At 62.9% G+C, this 19,302-nt stretch overlaps 1 protein-coding gene across 2 annotated transcripts in view; it reads left to right on the forward strand.

Annotated features, from left to right (window-relative positions):
* The first annotated feature begins 6,762 nt into the window (after positions 1 to 6,762).
* Positions 6,763 to 19,302, forward strand: part of BRSK2 (BR serine/threonine kinase 2) — a 63,669-nt gene continuing 51,129 nt past the window's right edge. For both annotated transcript variants that reach the window (XM_057728839.1, XM_057728840.1), the window contains exon 1: positions 6,763 to 6,856. In XM_057728839.1, coding sequence (XP_057584822.1) covers positions 6,763 to 6,856 — 94 coding nt within the window. The remainder of the gene's footprint in view (positions 6,857 to 19,302) is intronic.

A 19,302-nucleotide genomic window follows, 5' to 3' on the forward strand; every position in this document is an offset into this window, starting at 1 on the left:
CGACCCCAGGAATGCAAGGTTGGTTGAGTGTTTGAAAATCAATTAATGTAATACACCTGTCAATTGGATTTTAAAAAGCCACATCATCTCAGTAGACTTGGAAAAAGCATTTGACCAAACCCGACACCCTTGCGTGATAAAAAAAGACTTAACAAAGTAAGAATTGAAATGAACTTCCCTTTAGAACACATTGGTCCCACCCCCTCCTCCACCCCTCCCTCTAAAGCTTGGCTGCCAACTCCTCCTGCTGCCGCCCCTCCTCCTGGCTCCTCTTGTCCTGGGCCCCTCGCTCGCCCTCCTCTGTCCCCTCTGTAGGCCCGCCTACCGTGCCATCTCTCCGTGTCCCTCTGGCCTGTCTTCAGAGCTGCACACCCTCCTTGGGGGGGCCTCGCTCCCACCCAGCATCACTTACCTCCATGGGGGTGACTCGGTGACTCAGGGCTGTGAGCATCTCCCCTGCTCACTAATGCCGTCCACCAGCTCTTGTAATCATGTCTTTGTGTGATTCTTTGTCCAGGGCCGAGGGTCGGCAGCTGGGGCAGGGGCTGCCACGCTGTCTTTAATCCCCTGTGGCTGTGAACCTCAGGCAACGTGGAATGAATGAAAGATGCCGTCCACCTTTGGCCTCAGAAAACAAGTGCTGGAGCTGTGTAACCGGGCCCTTGTCCCTGGGGATGCCAGCGGGCAGGACAGGGGGAGGCAGAGAGAGCACCCCTGCAGCAGTCACAGCCTGGTCCGATGCACTGTGTGGCACCCAGAGCCTCTCCCGGTGGAGCTGCTGTGGCCTGTGCCCTGCCCCAACCTCTGGGCATGGCTGGTCGCTGTCCTGTGCCTCTCCCAGGGCCGAGTGAGCCTTCTCGTTCCAGCTCGTCCTTCTGGGGCCCACGCTTGGGCCTGTGGGCACTGGGGACCTTTAGGCCGCGTGGAGGTGGGATGACCCAGTGACACTATTCTTGCCCTCCCTGCTGTGCACTCAGGTCCTTGGGTGGCCCAAGCCCGCCTCCTCCAGGAAGCCCTCTCCCCCTCACCTGCCCACAGCCAGGGGTGCTGAAAACGGGCAGCAGACGTGGGCTTTCTCTCTCCACCTGCACCTTGGCCCCTCAAGGCGGGTCCCATCTGTGCAGGGCAGCTTTACTGAAGCAGAAGTCACGAGCGATAAAATCGACCTGTAATTTGATGAGGCCGACGAGAGCCATGGCTGTGTACCCACCACAATAGGGCTCTAGAGCATTTGCATCACCCTGAAAGCTCCCCTCTGCCCATCGCAAGCAACTTCCTCCCCCTGCCCCCCTCCCCGTGCCTGGCAACCGCAGTCTGCTTTCTGTAACTGCATCTTGCCTCTTCTAAACGTCATACATGAAATCACAGGGCACACAACCTCTTGAGACCAGATTCTCGCCTGATGTTTTGGAGGTTCACCTGAGTCGTGGCGGGCATCCTATTTCCCGTGGAGTGGTTGTCCACAGTGTGGGTGGACCTCAGCCTGTCCATCCACTCACCCACTGGAGGACACCTGGGTTGCTTTCAGTTTCTGGCTATTACAAATAAAGCTGCCCATGAACATTGGCATGCTGGTTCGTGTGGACTAACTTTTCATTTTCTTGGGAAAATACCTATGAGTGGAATCGTTGGATTGTGTGGTAAGTGTATGTTGAATGTTATAAGAAATTGCCAACTGATTTCCAAAGTGGCTGCACGTTTGCATTCCCATCAGCCACGTGGAGAGCTCCAGGTGCTCTGGGTTCTCTCCAGCAGGAGGTGTTGTCAGCGTTGGGGGTTTTAGTCATTCTAATGGGTCTGTAGTTGTGGTTTCACCTTTTCTGAATCACGTGACTAATCACATTGATCCTTTTTTTCTGTGTGCTTATTTGCCATCCATTTGTCTTCTTGATTGGAGTTTTTCTGCCTGATTTTTATTTTATTTTATTTTGGTTGTGCTGGGTCTTAGTTGTGGCGGGCAGGCTCCTTAGTTGTGGCTCTCCAGCTCCTTAGTTGCAGCATGAGAACTCTTAGTTGCGGCATGCATGTGGGATCTAGTTCCCTGGTCAGGGATGGACCCTGGGCCCCCTGCATTGGGAGCGTGGAGTCTTACCCACTGCGCCACAGGCAATCCCCCTTGCCTGATTTTTAAATCAAGTTTTCTTCTTGAGTTGCAGAAATTCTTCATGTACTCGAAATACAAATCTGTTATCGGGGATGTGTTTTGCAAATATTTTCTCCCAATTTGTGGCTTTTCATTTTCTTTAGTGTCTTTCGAAGCACACATTTTACACTTTCATGAGGCCCAAGTTATGATTTTTAGAATTTTATGGTCAGTGCTTTTCACATCTTATCTAGAAAAATCTTTGTGTAATTCAAGGACACAAAGATTTTCTCCTGTGTTTTCTTCTGGTAGTTTCATACTTACAGTTCTTACATTTATGTCTTTATTATTGCTGGTTAATATTAATAAATATTAATCTAGTTGATATTTGTAGATAGTGTAAGGTAAGCTTTGAGGTTCTTTATTAACGTATGATGTCTAATTATTTCAGTACTTTTGCTGAAATGACTGTCTTTTCTCCATTAGATGAGCTCTGCACATTTGTTGAAAACCTATTGTCATAAATGCAAGGATTAATTTCTAAACTCTAGCCTCATTCTTTGATTTACGTGTCTATCTTTCAGCCAACACTGCTCTGTCTTGACTACTGTAGCTTTATAAGACTTCAAATCAGGCAGTGTGTCTCCCAACTCCCTTCTTCTTTATTATTGTTTGGAATTTCCTTTGTATTCCTTTATAAATTTTAGAATCAGCCTGTCAATGTCTTTTTTTAAAAAATGGGTGATTTTGCTTGAAATTGCATTGAACCTATAGTTCAATTCGGGGAGAATCAACATCTTAACAAGTCTTGGAATCCATGAACATGAAACCAAACAGGACCCTGCAGGGGTTTCAGGGACAGACCCCCTCCGAGTCTCACACCTCTTTTTGTTTTGCTTTGTTTTGTTTTTTTATAAATTTATTTATTTATTGGCTGCGTTGGGTCTTTGATGCTGCACATGGGCTTTCTCTAGTTGCGGCAAGTGGGGGTAGTCTTCCTTGCGGTGCGCGGGCTCCTCACTGCAGTGGCTTCTCTTGTTGTGGAGCCTGCACAGGCTCTAGGCACGTGGGCTTCAGTAGTTGCGGCACACAGGCTCAATAGTTGTGGCTCACGGGATCTAGAGCGCAGGCTCAATAGTTGTGGTGCACCAGCTTTAGTTGCTCCATGGCATGGGGTAATCTTCCCAGAGCAGGGCTCAAACCCGTGTTCCCTGCATTTGCAGGCGGATTCCTAGCCACTGCGCCACCTAGGAAGTCCCCCACATCTCTCGTTTGTAGAAAGGCTTTGGCCTCTTAGACCTTCTCCAAGTTCTAGAGAGCAAATTTAAACAGAGAAGTGAGAAAATGCAGAAACAAAGGAAAAGTAGTCAAGCAAGACAAAATAACAATAGCGTAGCCATAAAGCTAAGTCCAGTTTCCTCCTCAAGGGCTATGGATGCTATCCTGAGCCACATCCTTGAGCTGCTTTGCGGATACTGAACCCCCACCAGGTGGAAGACGTTGACTGCTTGCTGACCACCAGCACGGAGACCCCCAGACTGGCTGGAATCAGAAGGTTGATGATTGAGATTCCAGAAACATCGCCACCAACCAATCAGAGAATTCTGCACAAGCTGATCACCCACCCCGTCACCCTCTCCCTCACAGTGTCTTTAAAGACGTTTCCCTGACAGCCATGGGGAGTCTGGGTCTTTTGAACAGGAGCTGCCTGTTCTCCTTGGTTGATCCTGCAGTAACTTGCACTTTTCTCTACCACAACCCAGGTTAGTAGATTGGTTTTCCTGCATGTTGGGTGAGCAGACCCAAGTTTGGTTTGGTGAAAAACAAGGTATGACTCTCCATTTATTTAGTTTTATTTATTTATTTATATATTTATTTACTTATTTAGGCTGTGTTGGGTCTTCGTTGCTGCACGCAGGCTCTCTCTCTAGTTGCAGACAGCAGAGGCTACTCTTCATTGCAGTGCATGGGCTTCTCATTGCGGTGGCTCCTCTTGTTATGGAGCTCAGGCTCTAGGTGCGTGGGCTTCAGTAGTTGTGGCACATGGGCTCAGTATTGTGGCTTGCAGGCTCTAGAGCGCAGGCTCAGTAGTTGTGGCACACAGGCTTAGTTGCTCCACGGCATGTAGGATCTTCCTGGACCAGGGCTCGAACCCATGTCCCTGCATTGGCAGGCGGATTCTTAACCACTGCGCCACCAGGGAAGTCCCTATGTAGTTCTTTTTAAGTCTCTCAGTGGTATTTTATAGTTTTCTGGTACACATCTCACACATATTTAAATTTACCTCTAAATAATTCATGCTTTTTAATTCTGTTGTATGTGCGTTAAGTTTGACAGTTTGTGCAACGGATACCAGGAGAGGTGCAGGAGGGAGCCTGGCCCACGGCCCTGGAGTGGGGGTGGGGGGGGGTGGGGGCTGGCAGCAGCCCTGACTGAGGGTGGACGTGGTCACCTGGAGGACATGGAGCGGAAGCAGAGGGGTTCCCCACGGAGTCCTGAAAAATGATGGGTATGGGCTGCACGGACACAGAGAAGACTGAGAAGTGGCCAGAGAGGGAAGAAGACTCCAGGAGCATAGAGTGGCTTGGGGATGGGAAAGTGGGAATCTTGAAGGCCAGGAGTTTTAGCCCAAGAGTATCCAGATAAGAGAGGATACTTATCTCGGCCAGTGCTGCTGAGGGCACAGGAATGATATGTCTGGACAGTCCTGCAGGCTGAGGAGACCCAGGTAACTGTGGCAGCCACAGCTCCAGCAGAAGACAGGGAGGCCACGCTCCAGCAGAGGAAGACAGGGAGGCCAGGGGCATGTCCCTTCCCTGGCAGGTGCCCCTCCTCCAGGTGCCTGGGCTGGCCACCTCTCCTCTGCCTGCCTGTCGCCCTAGCCCATCTCTTGCCCAATCTTGACCCAACAACTCCCAGTCTGCCTTTAGTTCCTGGAAAATGTGTCTAATCCAAGGTCCCAAACTCTCCTTATATCCAGCTTAAACTGCACCCCCTCCCCCAAGCCTGGAGCAGTCTGCCGCAGTCTATTTTATGGGGGGAGCCCCTGAGCCGCCCTGCACACCTTTGGAGGCCCCCTGCCCTTAGCACAGCACCCGGCACCTAAAGACTCTTAATCTGCAAACTTGTAAGAAACCAGTGGGAAGCAAAGCGGTGGTGGGGGGACCGGCAAGGGCCGAGTGGAGCAGACGGTGTTTTGAGGGCTGTCTTCCCTTCTTGAGCTCGGATAGGGGAGGATGGAACGCAAACAGGCCCTCCCAGGAGGGGTGGTGGGAAGGCCTGCGGATTTCCAGAGTTCACACAGCTCTCCGCCTGGGGTGGGCAGGAGCAGGGCACCATCGGGAGCGAGGGGGCTGGCAGTGGGGCCCTAGGAGCCCGCAGGAACCCTGCAGGCGACGCTCGACGGCCCAGGGCTTGGCGGCAGACCCGAGCCACGGCGGGGCACCCAGCGGCTCCGAGGGCGTGGGGCGCCCGCGTGCAGGAGTCGGGGCTCCCCGCGCCCGGCGCTCCCCGCGCTTCTCCCACCGCCTCTGCAGCACCGGCTCAGGGGGCACGTGCGCTTTCCGCGGGAGACGGGGGCCCTCCAGGTGCGGCGGGCTCTGCAGACGCGGGTCCCGAGCCCCGAGGCTCCGGTGCGCGTGCAGCCCCGGCCCCCGCGCGCGACCCCATAGGAGAAGGGCGGGCTTACCGCCGGGCTGGTCACCGCCGTGCGGCCCAGAGAGCCGAGCGGAGAAGAGCCGCGTCCCGGGCACGGCCTCTGGGCGCGCAAGGTCACGGCCGGGCCAGGCGCCCGGGAGGGGGAGGGGAGTGGAGGGGAGGGGAGGCGCCGGGACCTCCTCCCCGCCCCGGTGGTCGCGGCCCCGAGGGACGGCGCTGGGAGCTGCGGCCGCAGGTGCCCACCCCCGCGGCCCGCCGCCTGCGCGGTCCCGGGATGCGCTTCAGGGGCCGGTCGCTCGGCAACCGCAGCTCGGCATCCGGGCGGGGCCGGCGGCCTGGGGGCGGCGCGCGGCTGGCGGGGGGCTCGAGACGCCCAGGCCCCGACCCCGCCCCGGCCTCGCCCGGACCCCGCCCGGATCCCGCCCCGGCCTCGCCTCCCGGAGCCCGGCTCTCCTGAGCGCTCGCGGCGGCCGGGCGGGGCGGATGGGGGGGCCGTGGCAGAGGGCGCCGCTGACGGGTCGGTGCCACTGATTGGCCGGCGCGGGAGCCACTCGCTGCCGCCGCTGCCTCCGGCTGCGCTCGTACGGGCTCGGTTCTGCAGCTCGGCTGGGCTCGGCAGCTCGGCTCGGCAGCTCGGCTGGGCTCGGCAGCTCGGCTCGGCTCGGCTGCGCGACCGCGAACGGACGGACGGGCGTGCGCGGGGCGCGCGGGGCGCGGGGCGCGGGCCTCGGCGGCGGCGGCGGCGGCGGCGGCGGAAGCCTTGTGCCCCCGCCCGCCCGGTGCTCTCGGAGAGGCGGAGGCAGCGCGGGCCGGCCGCAGCGCAGCGGGCGCAGGCGCGGGGGGCGGCGGCGCGGGGGAGGCGCGGGGGGCGCGGAGCGAGCGCGGCCCACAAGGCGCCGCCGACCCGGCCCAGCGGACGGACGGACGGACGGACTCGCACGGACGCGGCCCCTCCCTGCCGCCGCCGCCCGCCCGCCCGCCCGCCCGGGGCGCCCACTTCGCCGGCGCCGGGCCCGGGAGCGATGACATCGACGGGGAAGGACGGCGGCGGGGCGCAGCACGCGCAGTATGTGGGGCCCTACCGGCTGGAGAAGACGCTGGGCAAGGGGCAGACAGGTGCGTGCGCGCCGGAGGGGCGGGGGGCGCGGCGCGCGGGGGCCGGGCGGCCGGGGGCGCCGGCGGGGCCGGGGGCGCGGGCGAGGCCAGCGAGGCCGGCGCGTCGCGCGGGGCCCGGGCAGGAGGCCGCCCCGAGCCGGGTGCTGCAGGCCCGGCCCGCGCGGCTCCGGCCCGCGGCCGCGAACAATGGGAGGGCCGGGCGCCCGGTCCCGCCGCGGAGCCCTGCAGGCCGTGCGGCTGCGGTCGGCCGGGCGCGGCCCAAGGACACGCGGCGCCCCGGCCCGGCCAGCGCCCCTCGGCCCGGCTGCCGGCTGCACGCTGCGGGCTGCGGGCTGCAGGTGCGCGGCCCCGGCCGCATTGTGCGCCCGAGCGACCGGGCCCATTGTGCCGCGGGAGGAGGGGGCCGAGCGGGCGCCCATCTGCCGTCTGCCGCGGCCGCACTAATAGGCGTGCTGCCCGAGCAGCTGCGCCCCGGGCCGCGCGTCCCCGGCCGCGACCCTCAGCTCTGGCAGAGGACGCGGCCACTATGGCTAGGTCGGGACTTCCCTCCACGGTGGGAGTTGGGGAGAGCCCGGACCGCTCAGAGGGCTGGACAGCGCCTCTGCTCCCAACCTCCGCTCGGGATGTCTGCGACACCGCACTCCCCAGGGGGCGGGAGAGGGAGGCCGGTACCGGGCCGGCCGCGGATCCCACACAGGTAGTGGAGCAGGCCCTGGCCCCTGGGAGGAGGGTGCTCCCCGGCTGGTCCTGGGCAGCCGTCTTTCTGGCGATCCGGTTAGATCCCAGCGCCCAGGCCAGACCCCTCAACTGGCTGGCCAGGCGTTTGCAGAGCGCTTTGTGGGAGGCTGGGCTCAGCCATTTTCTTTCTTCTCCCTGGATGGGCCCAGAGGTCCAATTGGCACTGCCTCCTCCTCCCTGCCTCTCTGGGAATTTCCTTAGACCTAGGGCAGGCAGGGGAGCGGAGAAAGGGAGGAGGAGGGTGCGGCAGTGCTGCGACCACCCCACTGGTGCAGGGTCGGGGCCCAGGAGGGAGCTGCTCTGGCCAGGGAGGCTGCAGGCCCTCCCCAAGCCCCGCAGGGTGACCCAGAGGCAGAGCCTGGAGGTGGGAAGAAAGTGGGCCAAGCCCCGGGCTTGGGGCGGGGGGGTGGGCAGGGGCTGTGATGTAACTAAGGCAGAGCCTGTGAAGGTGCCTGGGCTGGAGGCCGTGGGAGCTTCCCCCTCCCTCTCCTGGGCAGAGAGCCCTGGTGCCAACTGCTAAGGCACTCTGGGGCCCGGGGCAGCAGTGCAGTGCCACTGGGAGTGCGGGTGGCCAGGCCCGGGTTCGAGGAGGAGGTGGCAGACAGCCTGTGTTCAGCTGAGTTCAAAATACACTTGTTTCCTGGGAGGAACAACTGTAGTTGGTGAAATCTTCGATGGGGGAGGGGCTTGGGGCAGCAGAATGCAGGAGGCAGTGAAATAATCTAATTATCTTACCAATAAAATGTTATTATAAGGAAACATTGGCGTGTAAGCGATGACAGCAGTGAATTATATGTAGCGCCGTGTGTGCCGGTCTCCATGGATAGGGGCTGGTCTCCGTACTCTTCATTGAGTTATTCTGTCATACAGTTAATTACAGGAGGTTTCCACTGTAATTAACAGTAATGAACACAAAAGGATGTGCAGCGTGTGAACAAAACAGGCTGTGTGAGGTTTAGAAGCAGCTCTGAGTGGCCCCTGCAGCCTCTCTCCTCTGGCCCCTCTCTTATGAGTGGGGTCGGGTTTCTAGTTGAGGCCCCCTCTCTGGGGTTCTGTCCATCATCTGTTCCTCCTGGCCACATTGAGTGCTTGGAGCGACCACCCAACATACGGGTGGTCAGAGTGCCTGCTTCCCAGGAAGGCTGGGGAGGAGGCTGTCCTGTTGGTGCCTGTTTCTCTGTCCCATCTGTGACAGGGTCCTCTGGAGTTTGGTGGACATGGGGCCTCATGGCGTGTGTGCCGGGCCTGGCCACTTGGCTGCTGGCTGGTCTTTGGCACCAGATGCCAAGAAAGCTGTGATTTCCCAGGCCTGTCCTTACGCTTCTGAGATAAATACCTGGCCTCACCTGGGGGCCAGGCCTCCTGCCAGGAGACCTTGGTGAAGAGTGTGCCGCCTGGTCCCCGGACGTCGGCACTGCTGGGGAGCTGCTCCCCCTGGAGCTGTGCCACCCCAGGCCCAGGCTGTGGTGGGGCCCATGGCTTGTCCAGCCCAGCCTTCCCCGTCTCACAGGCACCTCCATCCTCCCTGCTTTGCCCGAGTCCTGTAAAGGGGGAGCTGAGGACAGTAGACGTCCGTGGCCGTGGGCTGCATGGGGCAGCTGAGCCTCTCAGCCTGGTTCACCCAGGCACCCTGGCCGCGTGTCCCCAGCAGGGGCCTGTTGGGAGGCGGGCCTGCTGCTCTCCCCCCAGACGCTGCCACTGGGGAATCAGATGCGGGGTGGGGATGCCCCAGGTGCGGAGTGTAGGTGTGAGATGAGCTGCCTCGCTGCCTGGCTGGATGCTCCTCTGGCAGCTGGCAGGGTCCAGCTTGTACTTCTGTTGCATCTTTTTATTCACTGGTGGTTCTGTTTTGCTTGTTTGGTGTTGGGCTCAGGGAGCGGGTCCGTCACTCCTGCTGGTGTTGGGTATCCCATCAGGGCTGGCGAGGCAGGGTCGGGAAGTCATCTCCTCTGTGCAGCTGCCCTCGATGGCCTGGCGTCACCTCTACAGGCAGCCCGGGGAGGGGGCCTCTGCCCCGGCCGCACTGTGGTTTCTGGTCGAGGGATGGGGCCTGCTGAGGCAGGTGTCACTGTTGGCTGGGGTGGGGGTGTGGAGTTCAGTGCTGAGGCTCTACCTGGCCTCTCTCTTTTGCTGGGGGGCAGAGAGGACACCCCCAGAGTGTCCAGCGGGGACTTGAATAGGCCCAGGAGGTGAGTTGTGTGGGCTGAGCCATCTTAACCCCTCCAGCCCATCAGGAAATGGAGAGGTCCATGGCCCTGCGCAAGCCACGGTGCCGCACGCCCATGTGGGGCTCAGTGCCCATAGTCCAGGAGGACCCCAGGAAAGGATAAGGAGGACGGTGGGCTCTGGGAGCCTTTCTCAGAGCCAGGGCCCACGGTGAGATGTGGAACCCGTCCTTGGAAACCCTTCGTCCAGTGGGCAGGAGATGGGGGGATGCTGAGACAGGGCTTTCTGGTGAGGGGTCCTTCCAGCTAAAGAGAGAAGAGGGGAAAGAGGGCCCTCCCTGCTGCTCATCTGGCTGGGCTTGCAGGCTGGTGGGCAGGCAGTGGGGGGAGGGGAGCCCCTCCAGGCTCTTGAGGGACCCTTAGGAGAATTAATGTGGGTGCTGATGGCAGGCAGGCTGGAGAGGACTCCTGGGGTGGGGTGAGGCAGGTGACCTGGAGGGAGACACAGGTAAGCTGAGAAGAGAGACAGGTGTGAGAGGGAAAGACAGGTGAGTTGGAGGGAGAGTCTGGCAGGCCTTGGGGTGACCCATGGTCTGGAGCTGGAGGGAGCCCAGCTTGGAGCAGGATGGGGGAGGCAGAGCCAGAGGCAGAGGTGAGCGGGGAGGCACCTGGGGCGTGGATGTCGTACGTTTTAGAAAGTTGAGCAGAGGAGGCAGCTTTCGCGCCAGCGAGTGGCCACAGTGCAGCGGCCCTGGCAATGGGCGGGCAGGGACTGGCCCAGGAACCAGCCTGGGTGCCATGAGGGGGCTGAGGCCCGGAGAAGGAATGGGCCTCCCCATGAGGGTGGAGGCACCGGACTTGGGGTGCATGTGAAGGTGGACAGCGGGGTGGGCCCCCACGGGCCACGTGTGGCCTGCCAGTCGAATGTGATGGCTGGTGCAGTCGGCAGGCCACGCTGCCCTTCGCTGTGATTCCAGAGCTGCCTCCTCTGTGCCTCAGTCTGTCTGACCTGTTGTGTGAGTGGGGAAGTGGGCTCAGATCCTGAACTTGGTCCAGGGCAGCGGCTCCCGGGGAGGGTAGGAAAGGCCACAGATGCTCACTTCATGAGCCTGGTGAAAGGTTCAGACCCTATTTTCAAATGGCTGTGGGCAGAGCTGGGGGCAGTGGGGAGCCCCCACCTGTCTCCCTGCCCCACTGGAGTGGCTAGAAGGGCTCGGCATCCCATCAGTGACTGTGAGTGAGACAGAGGCTGCTCAGCCAACCTCCTGAGGCACAGACCCTCCCCCAGGAAGCCCCCTGCCCGGGCTGAGAGCTGGCCCTGGGTAGGCTGTCCTTGTCGACGCAGGGCAGCTCCGCATGGGGGTTCCCCAGGGTGACACAGGTCTTGCCTCAGTGGATGGGCATTTTCCTGAAGGGAGGGATGGGAGGATCCTGGGGTGGACAGAGCCCTAGGACCCTGGTCCCAGAGTGTCCCCTATCCACTGTGGGCTCTGAGCACATCACTGGCCGTGGCTCTGCAGGATGGGGGGAGGGGACCAGGAACGGCATGCGCGCAGAGGGAATGGCCCAGGTGAGAGTGCAGAGGCGAAAGATGCTCTCTGCAGAGCCGGGTACAGCTCTGGCTGTGGTTCATCCGCATTGTGAGTTTTCTGTGGGGGGCGTTGAGGCTGGCGGCCCCCCTGCCAGGACCCTCGGCACGATGGGGAAAGAGTAAGTTACCTGTGGCCGGCCTCTGCCCAGCATGGGCCAGGTGTAGTCTCTGGAGCCATCTGTCCGGGAGTGGGGTGTGGAGGCAGGGCCAGGCCAGGCTCTTCCTGAAGAAGCCAGGCCAATGCTGGCCACAGCCCCGAGGTCTGAGGGGAAGCCGTTTCCAGCAGATCCTCACACGGGGCTCCAGGAGTGAACCTCACTGGACAGCCGTCTGGGCTGTGCTCAGGGCAGGGGCATCTCGGACTCCAGGGGCTCCAGGTCTGCCTGACTCCGGCCTCCTGAAGGGTGGCCAGGGCTACCCGAGCCTCGCTGGTGATGGGCAGGCTTGGCTGTACATGTTGGGGGTGCATGTGAACTGGGGCCTCTGGGGCTGGGTCTCTGTGCTCCCCCTGCCTCCCGGCCTGTCCCAACCAACCTCGAGGGCTGTATGGGGCTGCGAGGGCTCTGCTGCAGGACGTCAGGCCCCCTGCCACCCACAGGCTGGCCAGCACTGCCCTGGCCTGCGCCTGGACGTGGGCCTGAGCGGGCGTGCGCTTCCCTGCCCACACATGCCTTTCTCTGGCCACTTCTTCCCCAAGCTTGTCTGGGGGGCCGCCACTGGGCCTGAAAACGTCAGAGGAAGGGGGAGGCAGGCGGTCGGGCGGCAGCAGTGGCTGCATGGGACCCGTGGCTGGTGCTCACGGGGAGCATTAGGGCGACCTCCTGGGCACCTAGTGCTCTGGTTGGAGAGCACCTTTGAGGCCAGCGGACACTGAACCAGTTTCTTTGGGGATGGGGAGGGGTCAGGCTGCTCTCAGGTTAGCAGGGTGGCAGTACCAACAGAGGAGGCCATGTCCTCCAGCTGCCCGTGCCCGCGGGTGTGGCCTGGAGCTCCCTGGGCCTGGGGCCCTTCCTGCCCGTGTCCGCCTGCACAGCCTGGGCTCCTTGGAGGGGGCACACTGGCGCTGCCTGGGGCCTGCTGCACACAGAGACGGAGCGTGGTGGTGGCCACGTGTGGTAGGGCATCCGAGGTGGGGGAGTGGGTCCCCACCTGCTGTGGCCCCGTGTGCTGCCCACACGGCCTGGCATCTTCGAACGTGCAGCCAGGGCCCTGAGGCCCTCGTGGCCACTGCGGACCCTAAGGGCATGGTTCTGTGCCCCAATCCTGGGGGCACAGCCAGGGACAGCCCCCCAGCCCCAGGCTCTGGCACTTGATAGCTACAGGGCATGGAGCCTCAGGCCCCTGACGGCAGGGCCGCGTTTCCCACAGCTTCCATGAGGCCCTGATGGCTGGGGACGACGTTGGGGGGCACATCTTCTGTGCTCGGTGCCCAGCAGGAGGCCAGCCTGCCAGCATCTGTCAGGGCCCATCTAGGGTCTCGGGGGAGGGGGAGGACCCCCTTCCTGGGGGTGGTGCCTGTGTTGTCCTGGAATCTGCAGGAAGTCCTTGGACACGGGGCAAGCTGGTGCCTCCGCACTACTGTTCCCATGGCATCCTCCTCTGTGCTAGGCCCAGCCAGCCCCACTGTCCCCTGCAGGCTGGCTGACGTGTCCAGGCCACACAGCTCTGGGTGGTGGGCCCGGGAGGGCCTCTGTGAGCCTGGCTCAGAGCCCCAGGTCCTGCCCGGCGGTGGCCAGGCTGCCCGCCCGCCCGCCCGCCGGAGGCTTCACCCCAGGTAGGGGTGCCGGCCGCCTAGCGGGGCTGCCCTGGGCCAGCTGCCTCGGACTCTGGACAAGATGGAGGCTGGGCCAGGGCAGAGGCCGCAGGGACAAAGCAGGGATTGTGCGGCTTGGGCCCTGCGAGGCGGCCGGGCCTTGTTCTGCAGCCTCTGAGGGGCCAGTGTTCTGAAGCTAGGCAGCTGGGGACACCCTCCCCCGCCCCCCATGGGACGAGAAAACGGCCCTTCTCTTCCGGGGGTTTTCTTCCTGTTTGCTCTGCTTTTGTCCCTTGGGGCCCAGGGAGGCCGCTGCGGGCTCAGGTTCTTCCCTGTGCCTGGGGGTGACAGTGCTCCCAGGTGGATTCCAGGGGTCACTGAGGTTGATGCCTGTGGAGTGCGGGCACAGCATCCCAGGGACACACGCCCTGGCCGGGGGTGCTGGCCTGTGAGGACAGAGGCACTTCCCCAGGTGGCAGCCACATCCTCGTCCACCCAGGGCCCCACCTGCGCCTCCTGCAGGCCCTGCCCACAGGTCTGGCCGAGGGTGAATGCAAGATTCCGGGGCCTTGTGGTTCTGGGCTGGGGGTGGGGGAGGACCCCTGGGCACTTGTGCCATCACTGCCCACTCTGGGCTTAGCCCGGGCCCCAGGGCTGGCCTTTCCCCCAGGGCAGAGGTGGAAGGGCAGCCTGAACGGCCGCCCGCGTGGCCTGAGTGATGTAGCCAGGGCTGGGGACACGTCAGGCTGCTGCTGTGTCTCAGGGCCGTGGGCAGCTTTCGGGGGTGGCAGGAGCCTGCCTGGCCAGGAATGCAGCATCTGGTGGGCGGGGCGGGGTGGGGGGGGCTTGGCCACGGTGCCCCCAGGCGACTCCAGAGTTGCTGGCAGCCTCTGGCTTGGGTGGAGGGGCAGGATGAGTGGGGGCTGAGGAGGCAGCGCCTGGTTGGTCCTACGTGCTGGGGAGGTGGCCACCTGGGAACCCGACAGGTGTCTCCCCGTGGCCGACTTTGGCCTGGACCACAGGCCACAAGGCCAGAGTAGCCCCAGGGCGGGGCAGAGAGGCAGCCCCAAGGCCGAGTGCTTCCTGCACCTCCCTCCATCTGAGTGGGGTCCCAGCATCAGGCGCTCAGGCCCAGCTTCCTCGGGCATTGACGCTACCCCAGACTGGAGGCTGGGGCACAGACAGGCAGGGCCGTGGGGAGCCCCTGCCTGGGTAGGGAGCCACAGGCTCTGCCGCCCCCTCCCAGGCTCCCCCGTCACCTGGCCAGGGCCTGCCGTGGAGCCCAGGCAGCCTTGTGGGGCCGCTTTCCTTCCCGCATGGTAAGGGGCTGGGGCTGGCGGGCAGCTGTGGGGACATGGGGATCCCCACTGCTGGCGGAGAGGGGTGCGCCTGGAGTTCCCAGCACCGTCCTTTGTGGCAGGGGCTTGACACATGTGAGGAGCTCAGAGTCCTCCACGCCTGTTCAGAAGGAGTCCCTCACCGGCTCCAAGGAGCCAGGAAGGAGCTGGACAGGCCACCCCGTCCCGGGCCCACTCTGCCACCCCTAGGAGTCAGCGGGAGGCACAGAGCATTGGGGATCATCCAGGGCTTCTGGGGTCAGCCTGGGTGCCAGGTCCCCAGCCCAGACTGCGTGGGAAAGTAAGTGTCTCTAGGCCTCCGTGTCCCCACCCTGGCTTGGCCGTGGGGGTGGGCGATACCACGAGGGAACATGCTTGCTTGGGGCCGGGCAGGGGGCCTGGCAGCCAGTGTCACCCCTGGGCCGGGGGGCCGAGGGGGAAAGAGGACGAGGATGGACAGATGGGCATCGTGTCGCTCATCCCCGTGGCGGTGGTATTTTAGTGCAGCGCTTGTTTTGAGGGCAGTGAGTGGGGAGAGCGGATGGGGTTTGTGGTGGAGCTGGGCTGGCCAGCTGTGCCGAGCTGAAGGGCCCCGCGGTGGGGGCACGGTCTGGGCTGGGCAGGGGCTTGCCTTGTCCCTTCTGTCTGCCACACGGTGCCCTGGGACGTGGCCTGCCCTGCCTGTGTCCCCGCCCCGCTGACCTCTCGTGCCCAACCTGCTGCCATCTGGCTGCAGGTGCCTTTGTTCTGGGGGCTCACTTGGGGGTGGGGACCCCACGTTCCTGGGCTGCTGTGGGAACCAGCTTCTCGTTTCCCACTGCACATGGGCATTTCCAGACGCAGAGGTACAGAAAAGAGCACCCTGGACCCCGCAAGCCCACCCCAGCCTCAGTGACACAGACACGGGGTCAGTTTGCATCACCCCACCCCACATATCACTGAACTGTAAATATTTTAGGGCTGAGTCTAAAAGATAGTCTTTTAAAAAGCACCGTACTGTTAACCCTGATTTCCAAAACTGGCAAAAATCCACTCAAACGCTGGATTTTTAACGGGTAAGGGCTGTTTCCTGGAGCCTAAGTCCCCCTGGCGCCCCGCATGCAGCACCTGGAGGCTGCAGAGGCCTTGGCCCTGGGGCTGCTGCTAGGCTCCTCGACCTTGGGGTCTGAGTTTCTGACTTCCTGGAGGTGCTGATGCTGGCGGTGGGGGTGGGCCCATGTGGACAGGAGACCGTGTGTGGTTGTGGCCTGTCCCACCCTCATTCCCGCTCCTACCCTGATGTGATGGTAGTTGTTACCAGTGTGTGGCCGTGCCTGGGGGCAGTGGGTCCACCCGGCCCAGAAGCTTCACTGCCTTCGTGCACACGGAGGTGCAGGCCCTGTGGGGGTTAATGCACGCACGGAGCTCTGCATTTTCGTTCTGTCCTGCAGGGGGTGGGCCTAAAGCAAGTGAGGACAGGTGGCCGGTCCCTCACTGGTCGCTGCAGCCCCGGGGGTGTGGGGTGTAGGTGCAGGAATGACACAGAACTGGGGGCCGCACGGCAGGTGGGCCTGAGGGGGCCCTCCTGGGGAGCTTGGCCCAGCTTCCACCGGCGCCGGGTGTCTTTACATCCCACTGGGCCTTGGCTCTGCACTTCTGGCTGCTGTGGCCTTGTCACCAAGGGCCAGTTTGAGTGTTCACTGCCGAAGGGTGGACAGTTGGTGCGTGAGGCAGTCAGCGCTCCCGTGGGGCAGCCACGGCCCTGCCCACCCCCGGCCCACGCCTCCAGCTCTTCCTCCCAAGGCACCTCTGCCACCACGCCTGGCCTGTGGCTCCAACACGTGACCTCACACGGGATCCCCTGAGCTTGGGCTTCTCGTGCTGTCTGGGGTTCGGGGTTCCCACTTGGTGTCCAGGCTGCGTGAGGCCGGGGCACCTTCTCCTCCTGCAGTGGGCTCACGTGTGCCTGCTTCTGTGCGGACCCATGGGCACTGGTGACCTGGGCCCAGCACTTTCAAACACGGCGTGGGCTGCCAGGAGCCCCTGCATCGGGGGGCCAGCTACCTGTGAGCGGTGTGCTGGCCGCCTGGGCCCCCCTGCTCTCCCCTCCCTGAGTCTCCAGGGAGAGTGGCAGCAAGCCCTCGGGTGGTGCCCCATCTCTGCTGCACCTTCTGGGTGGGGAGCTTGTGGGGATGGGGCTGGGGCAGCGCGCTGGCCGCGCCTGTTCCGGAGGCTGGGCTGGGGGGACCCCCCCGCGCTGGCCCTGCGGCCTGGGCCCCGCCCCTCGTTCGGCCCCGCCCCTCGCCCCGCCTGCCCTTGGGTGGGCGCTGTCCAGCGCGGCAGTGCTGAAGCCTGCAGCTTCCGCGCCGGGAGGGAGGCGGCAGTAGCGGTTTATCCTGTGGGAGGGTCTGGGAGTCTTTGGTGCGTTTCTGCACCTGTCTCCCGGGTGTGGGACTTTGGTTCTGTGCTGAGGAGAGGGGCAGGTGGAAGCTGCCTGGTGTGCTCCCCAGGGGGGCCCCGGCCCCTAGTCCTCTCCTGGGGCAGGAGGAGCTGGTGGCCAGTTCTCCTGGGGCTGCCGCTGACCTGCCAGGGCGAGGGGAGGGCCAGGGCCGCTCAGAGCGTGGACGTGTGTGCTGCTCGCCCTCCAGGGCTGCTGTCACCTTCTCTGGCTCTGGGGTTGATTCGAGGTGACTCCCCAGGGCAGTCCGGGCATCCCTGACGTTCGCTTGGTGTCTCCGAGGTGGTGGGAGCCGCTGCAGTGAACCCTTGGAGCCCGCACCACTCAGGTGTGGGTGCCGGCCCAGGTGTGGGTGCCATTGGGGGCAGAGAGTAGCCGGAGAGGCCTCGCCCACCTGCCTCCGGGCTCTGTAGGCTGTGGCTGCCCCGGAGGATCGTCTGGGCACGGGGTGGGAGGGGAGGGAGGGAGCAAGCACACTGTGAGAGGCTCTGGTCCACACCTGCCAGTCGCATCCCCTGGTTCCCTCCTGGGTCCCCTTATTTCAAGGGTCTTGTGCCCACTGTGTGAATGAAATGCAGGAGTTTCCACAGAATGCTGGGAGTCAGTGGTGGCCTTGGGGCGGCCGAGGGGGGAGACCAGCTGTGAGTCAGGGGTCTGCCTGCCTGAGCCCCTACATGAGGGGCAGAGATGTGGTGGGTGTGAAGGCGCAGGTGCTATCCTTCCTCTGGCTCTGCCTTGGGCTTATCTGTGGAGCTCCCTGTGCACAGAGAGGGTCCTGTGGCCTCAAAGTCTGTGCCTGCAGCCCCTTCCCCAGGCCTGGGGCACTGGAGGGAATTGGGCCTGGACTCAAGAAGCCAGGCCCCCAGCTCCAACCCCCACTAACCGCCCCCCTGAAACCTGCATTCTGGGCTAGCAAAGGACTGAGGTCTTGGAGGTGGAGGGAGTGTTTCCAGTGTGTGCGGGGTGGGGGCTGGGCTGGGCAGGGTTAGACTCTGGCTTATCTCTAGAGCTGAGAGCTCGTTTCAGATTGGAGGTTTGCTGACTCTAAACCCCAAATCCCAAGGGATTTATAACTAATCATAAAGTGGCACAGATAGGACACTCTCCAGCAGATGCCACAGGGCCACCGAAGGCATCTGTAGGCGGGCGTGGGCTGCATTGGCCCAGGCGGCAGGGCAGTTGCGTCGGGGGCTTCGTGGGGGCTGCAGGGGCACCTCCGGGTGACGCCCAGAGGCCCAGAGTCTAGGGGCCTGGTTCCCAGATACACTGGCCGCTTCGCTGCTGCCCTGGCAGGGCACATGGTGTCCTCAGCGTCCCCAGAGAGCTGGTCTGCTCTCCTCGGTGCCACCTGCGTCGGTGCCCCCCCCCCCGGGTCCTTCTGCCTGAGCGGTGCTCAGACCCCTGTTCCACAGCCCGTCTTTGGGGTCAGCTGATCTTGGGGGCCCTGCTTCCCACCACCCCCTCTGCAGTGCACACCCTCCTGTGGGCATCTGTGCGCTGCCCTGGTGGGTGCAGGAGGGGATGTGGGGACCACCTCTCTGTTGGGGTGATGCTGGTGATGCCCCCACCAGGATCCAGCTGGGGGGGTGGGCAGGGGAGTTGCGCTGATGGCCATGTCTGGGCAGGGAGTTGGCTTTGGGGGGACGGGCCTGAGCTGGTCAGTGCTGAGGGCCTCCAGAGGTGCTCAGGGCCTGGCGGGGGCTGGAGGGCCAGGGCCTCAGACCTAACAGGCTCACTCTGCCCCTTCTGTCCAGGGGGTGGGGCATCCCGAGTCACCCTGGGTGGATAGCCTCTGGACGACTGCCCCACCGTGCTCACGGGGTAGTGTGCCTGGGGTCCTGAGCTGACCAAGGCCTGGTTGGCAGCCCTCTTGGTGCTGCTGGGGGAGGTGCTGGTGTCCTGGCTGGTGGACACGTGTAGGCACCTCTGGGAAGCTGGCTGGGCTCTGTGCTGGGGAAAGTCATGACCTGGGCAGGGCGACCCAGTAGGCAGCCAGGGTTGGGGGGAGGCTGGCTCCTGGGCCTGTCCAGGCCAGTCCAGGCTGTGTGTAGGGCTCTGGCTGCACCGCCCCCCACGCCTGCTGCAGGAGCCCCCTCAGTGGGCCTTAGGGAGGAAAGAGGGGCCCTCGGGAGCCTGTCTGGCCCTGCGCAGGACTTAGGGCATGGCGGCGGTGGGCACACGCTGCAGGCACCATCTCAGGGGCTCTGCAGTTCCCCGCTGGGCCTCGGGAATTCACCACTTGGGCATGTCCTGCCAAACCTGGGGGGCTGCAGGCCAGCGCCCATCCCCAGGGGGTACCTCTTCTCTTGGACACCAAGTGGACTTTACCCTGGAAGGGCAGCCCCCAGAAACAGCATGGGCATGCGGGAGGCCGTCGGCTCCAGGCAGGCTCAGAACGGGTGTAGATGGAGTGTTTGGTGGGGGG

Source organism: Hippopotamus amphibius, chromosome 3 (assembly GCF_030028045.1).
Source record: "Hippopotamus amphibius kiboko isolate mHipAmp2 chromosome 3, mHipAmp2.hap2, whole genome shotgun sequence".
Classification (NCBI taxonomy): Eukaryota; Metazoa; Chordata; class Mammalia; order Artiodactyla; family Hippopotamidae; genus Hippopotamus; species Hippopotamus amphibius.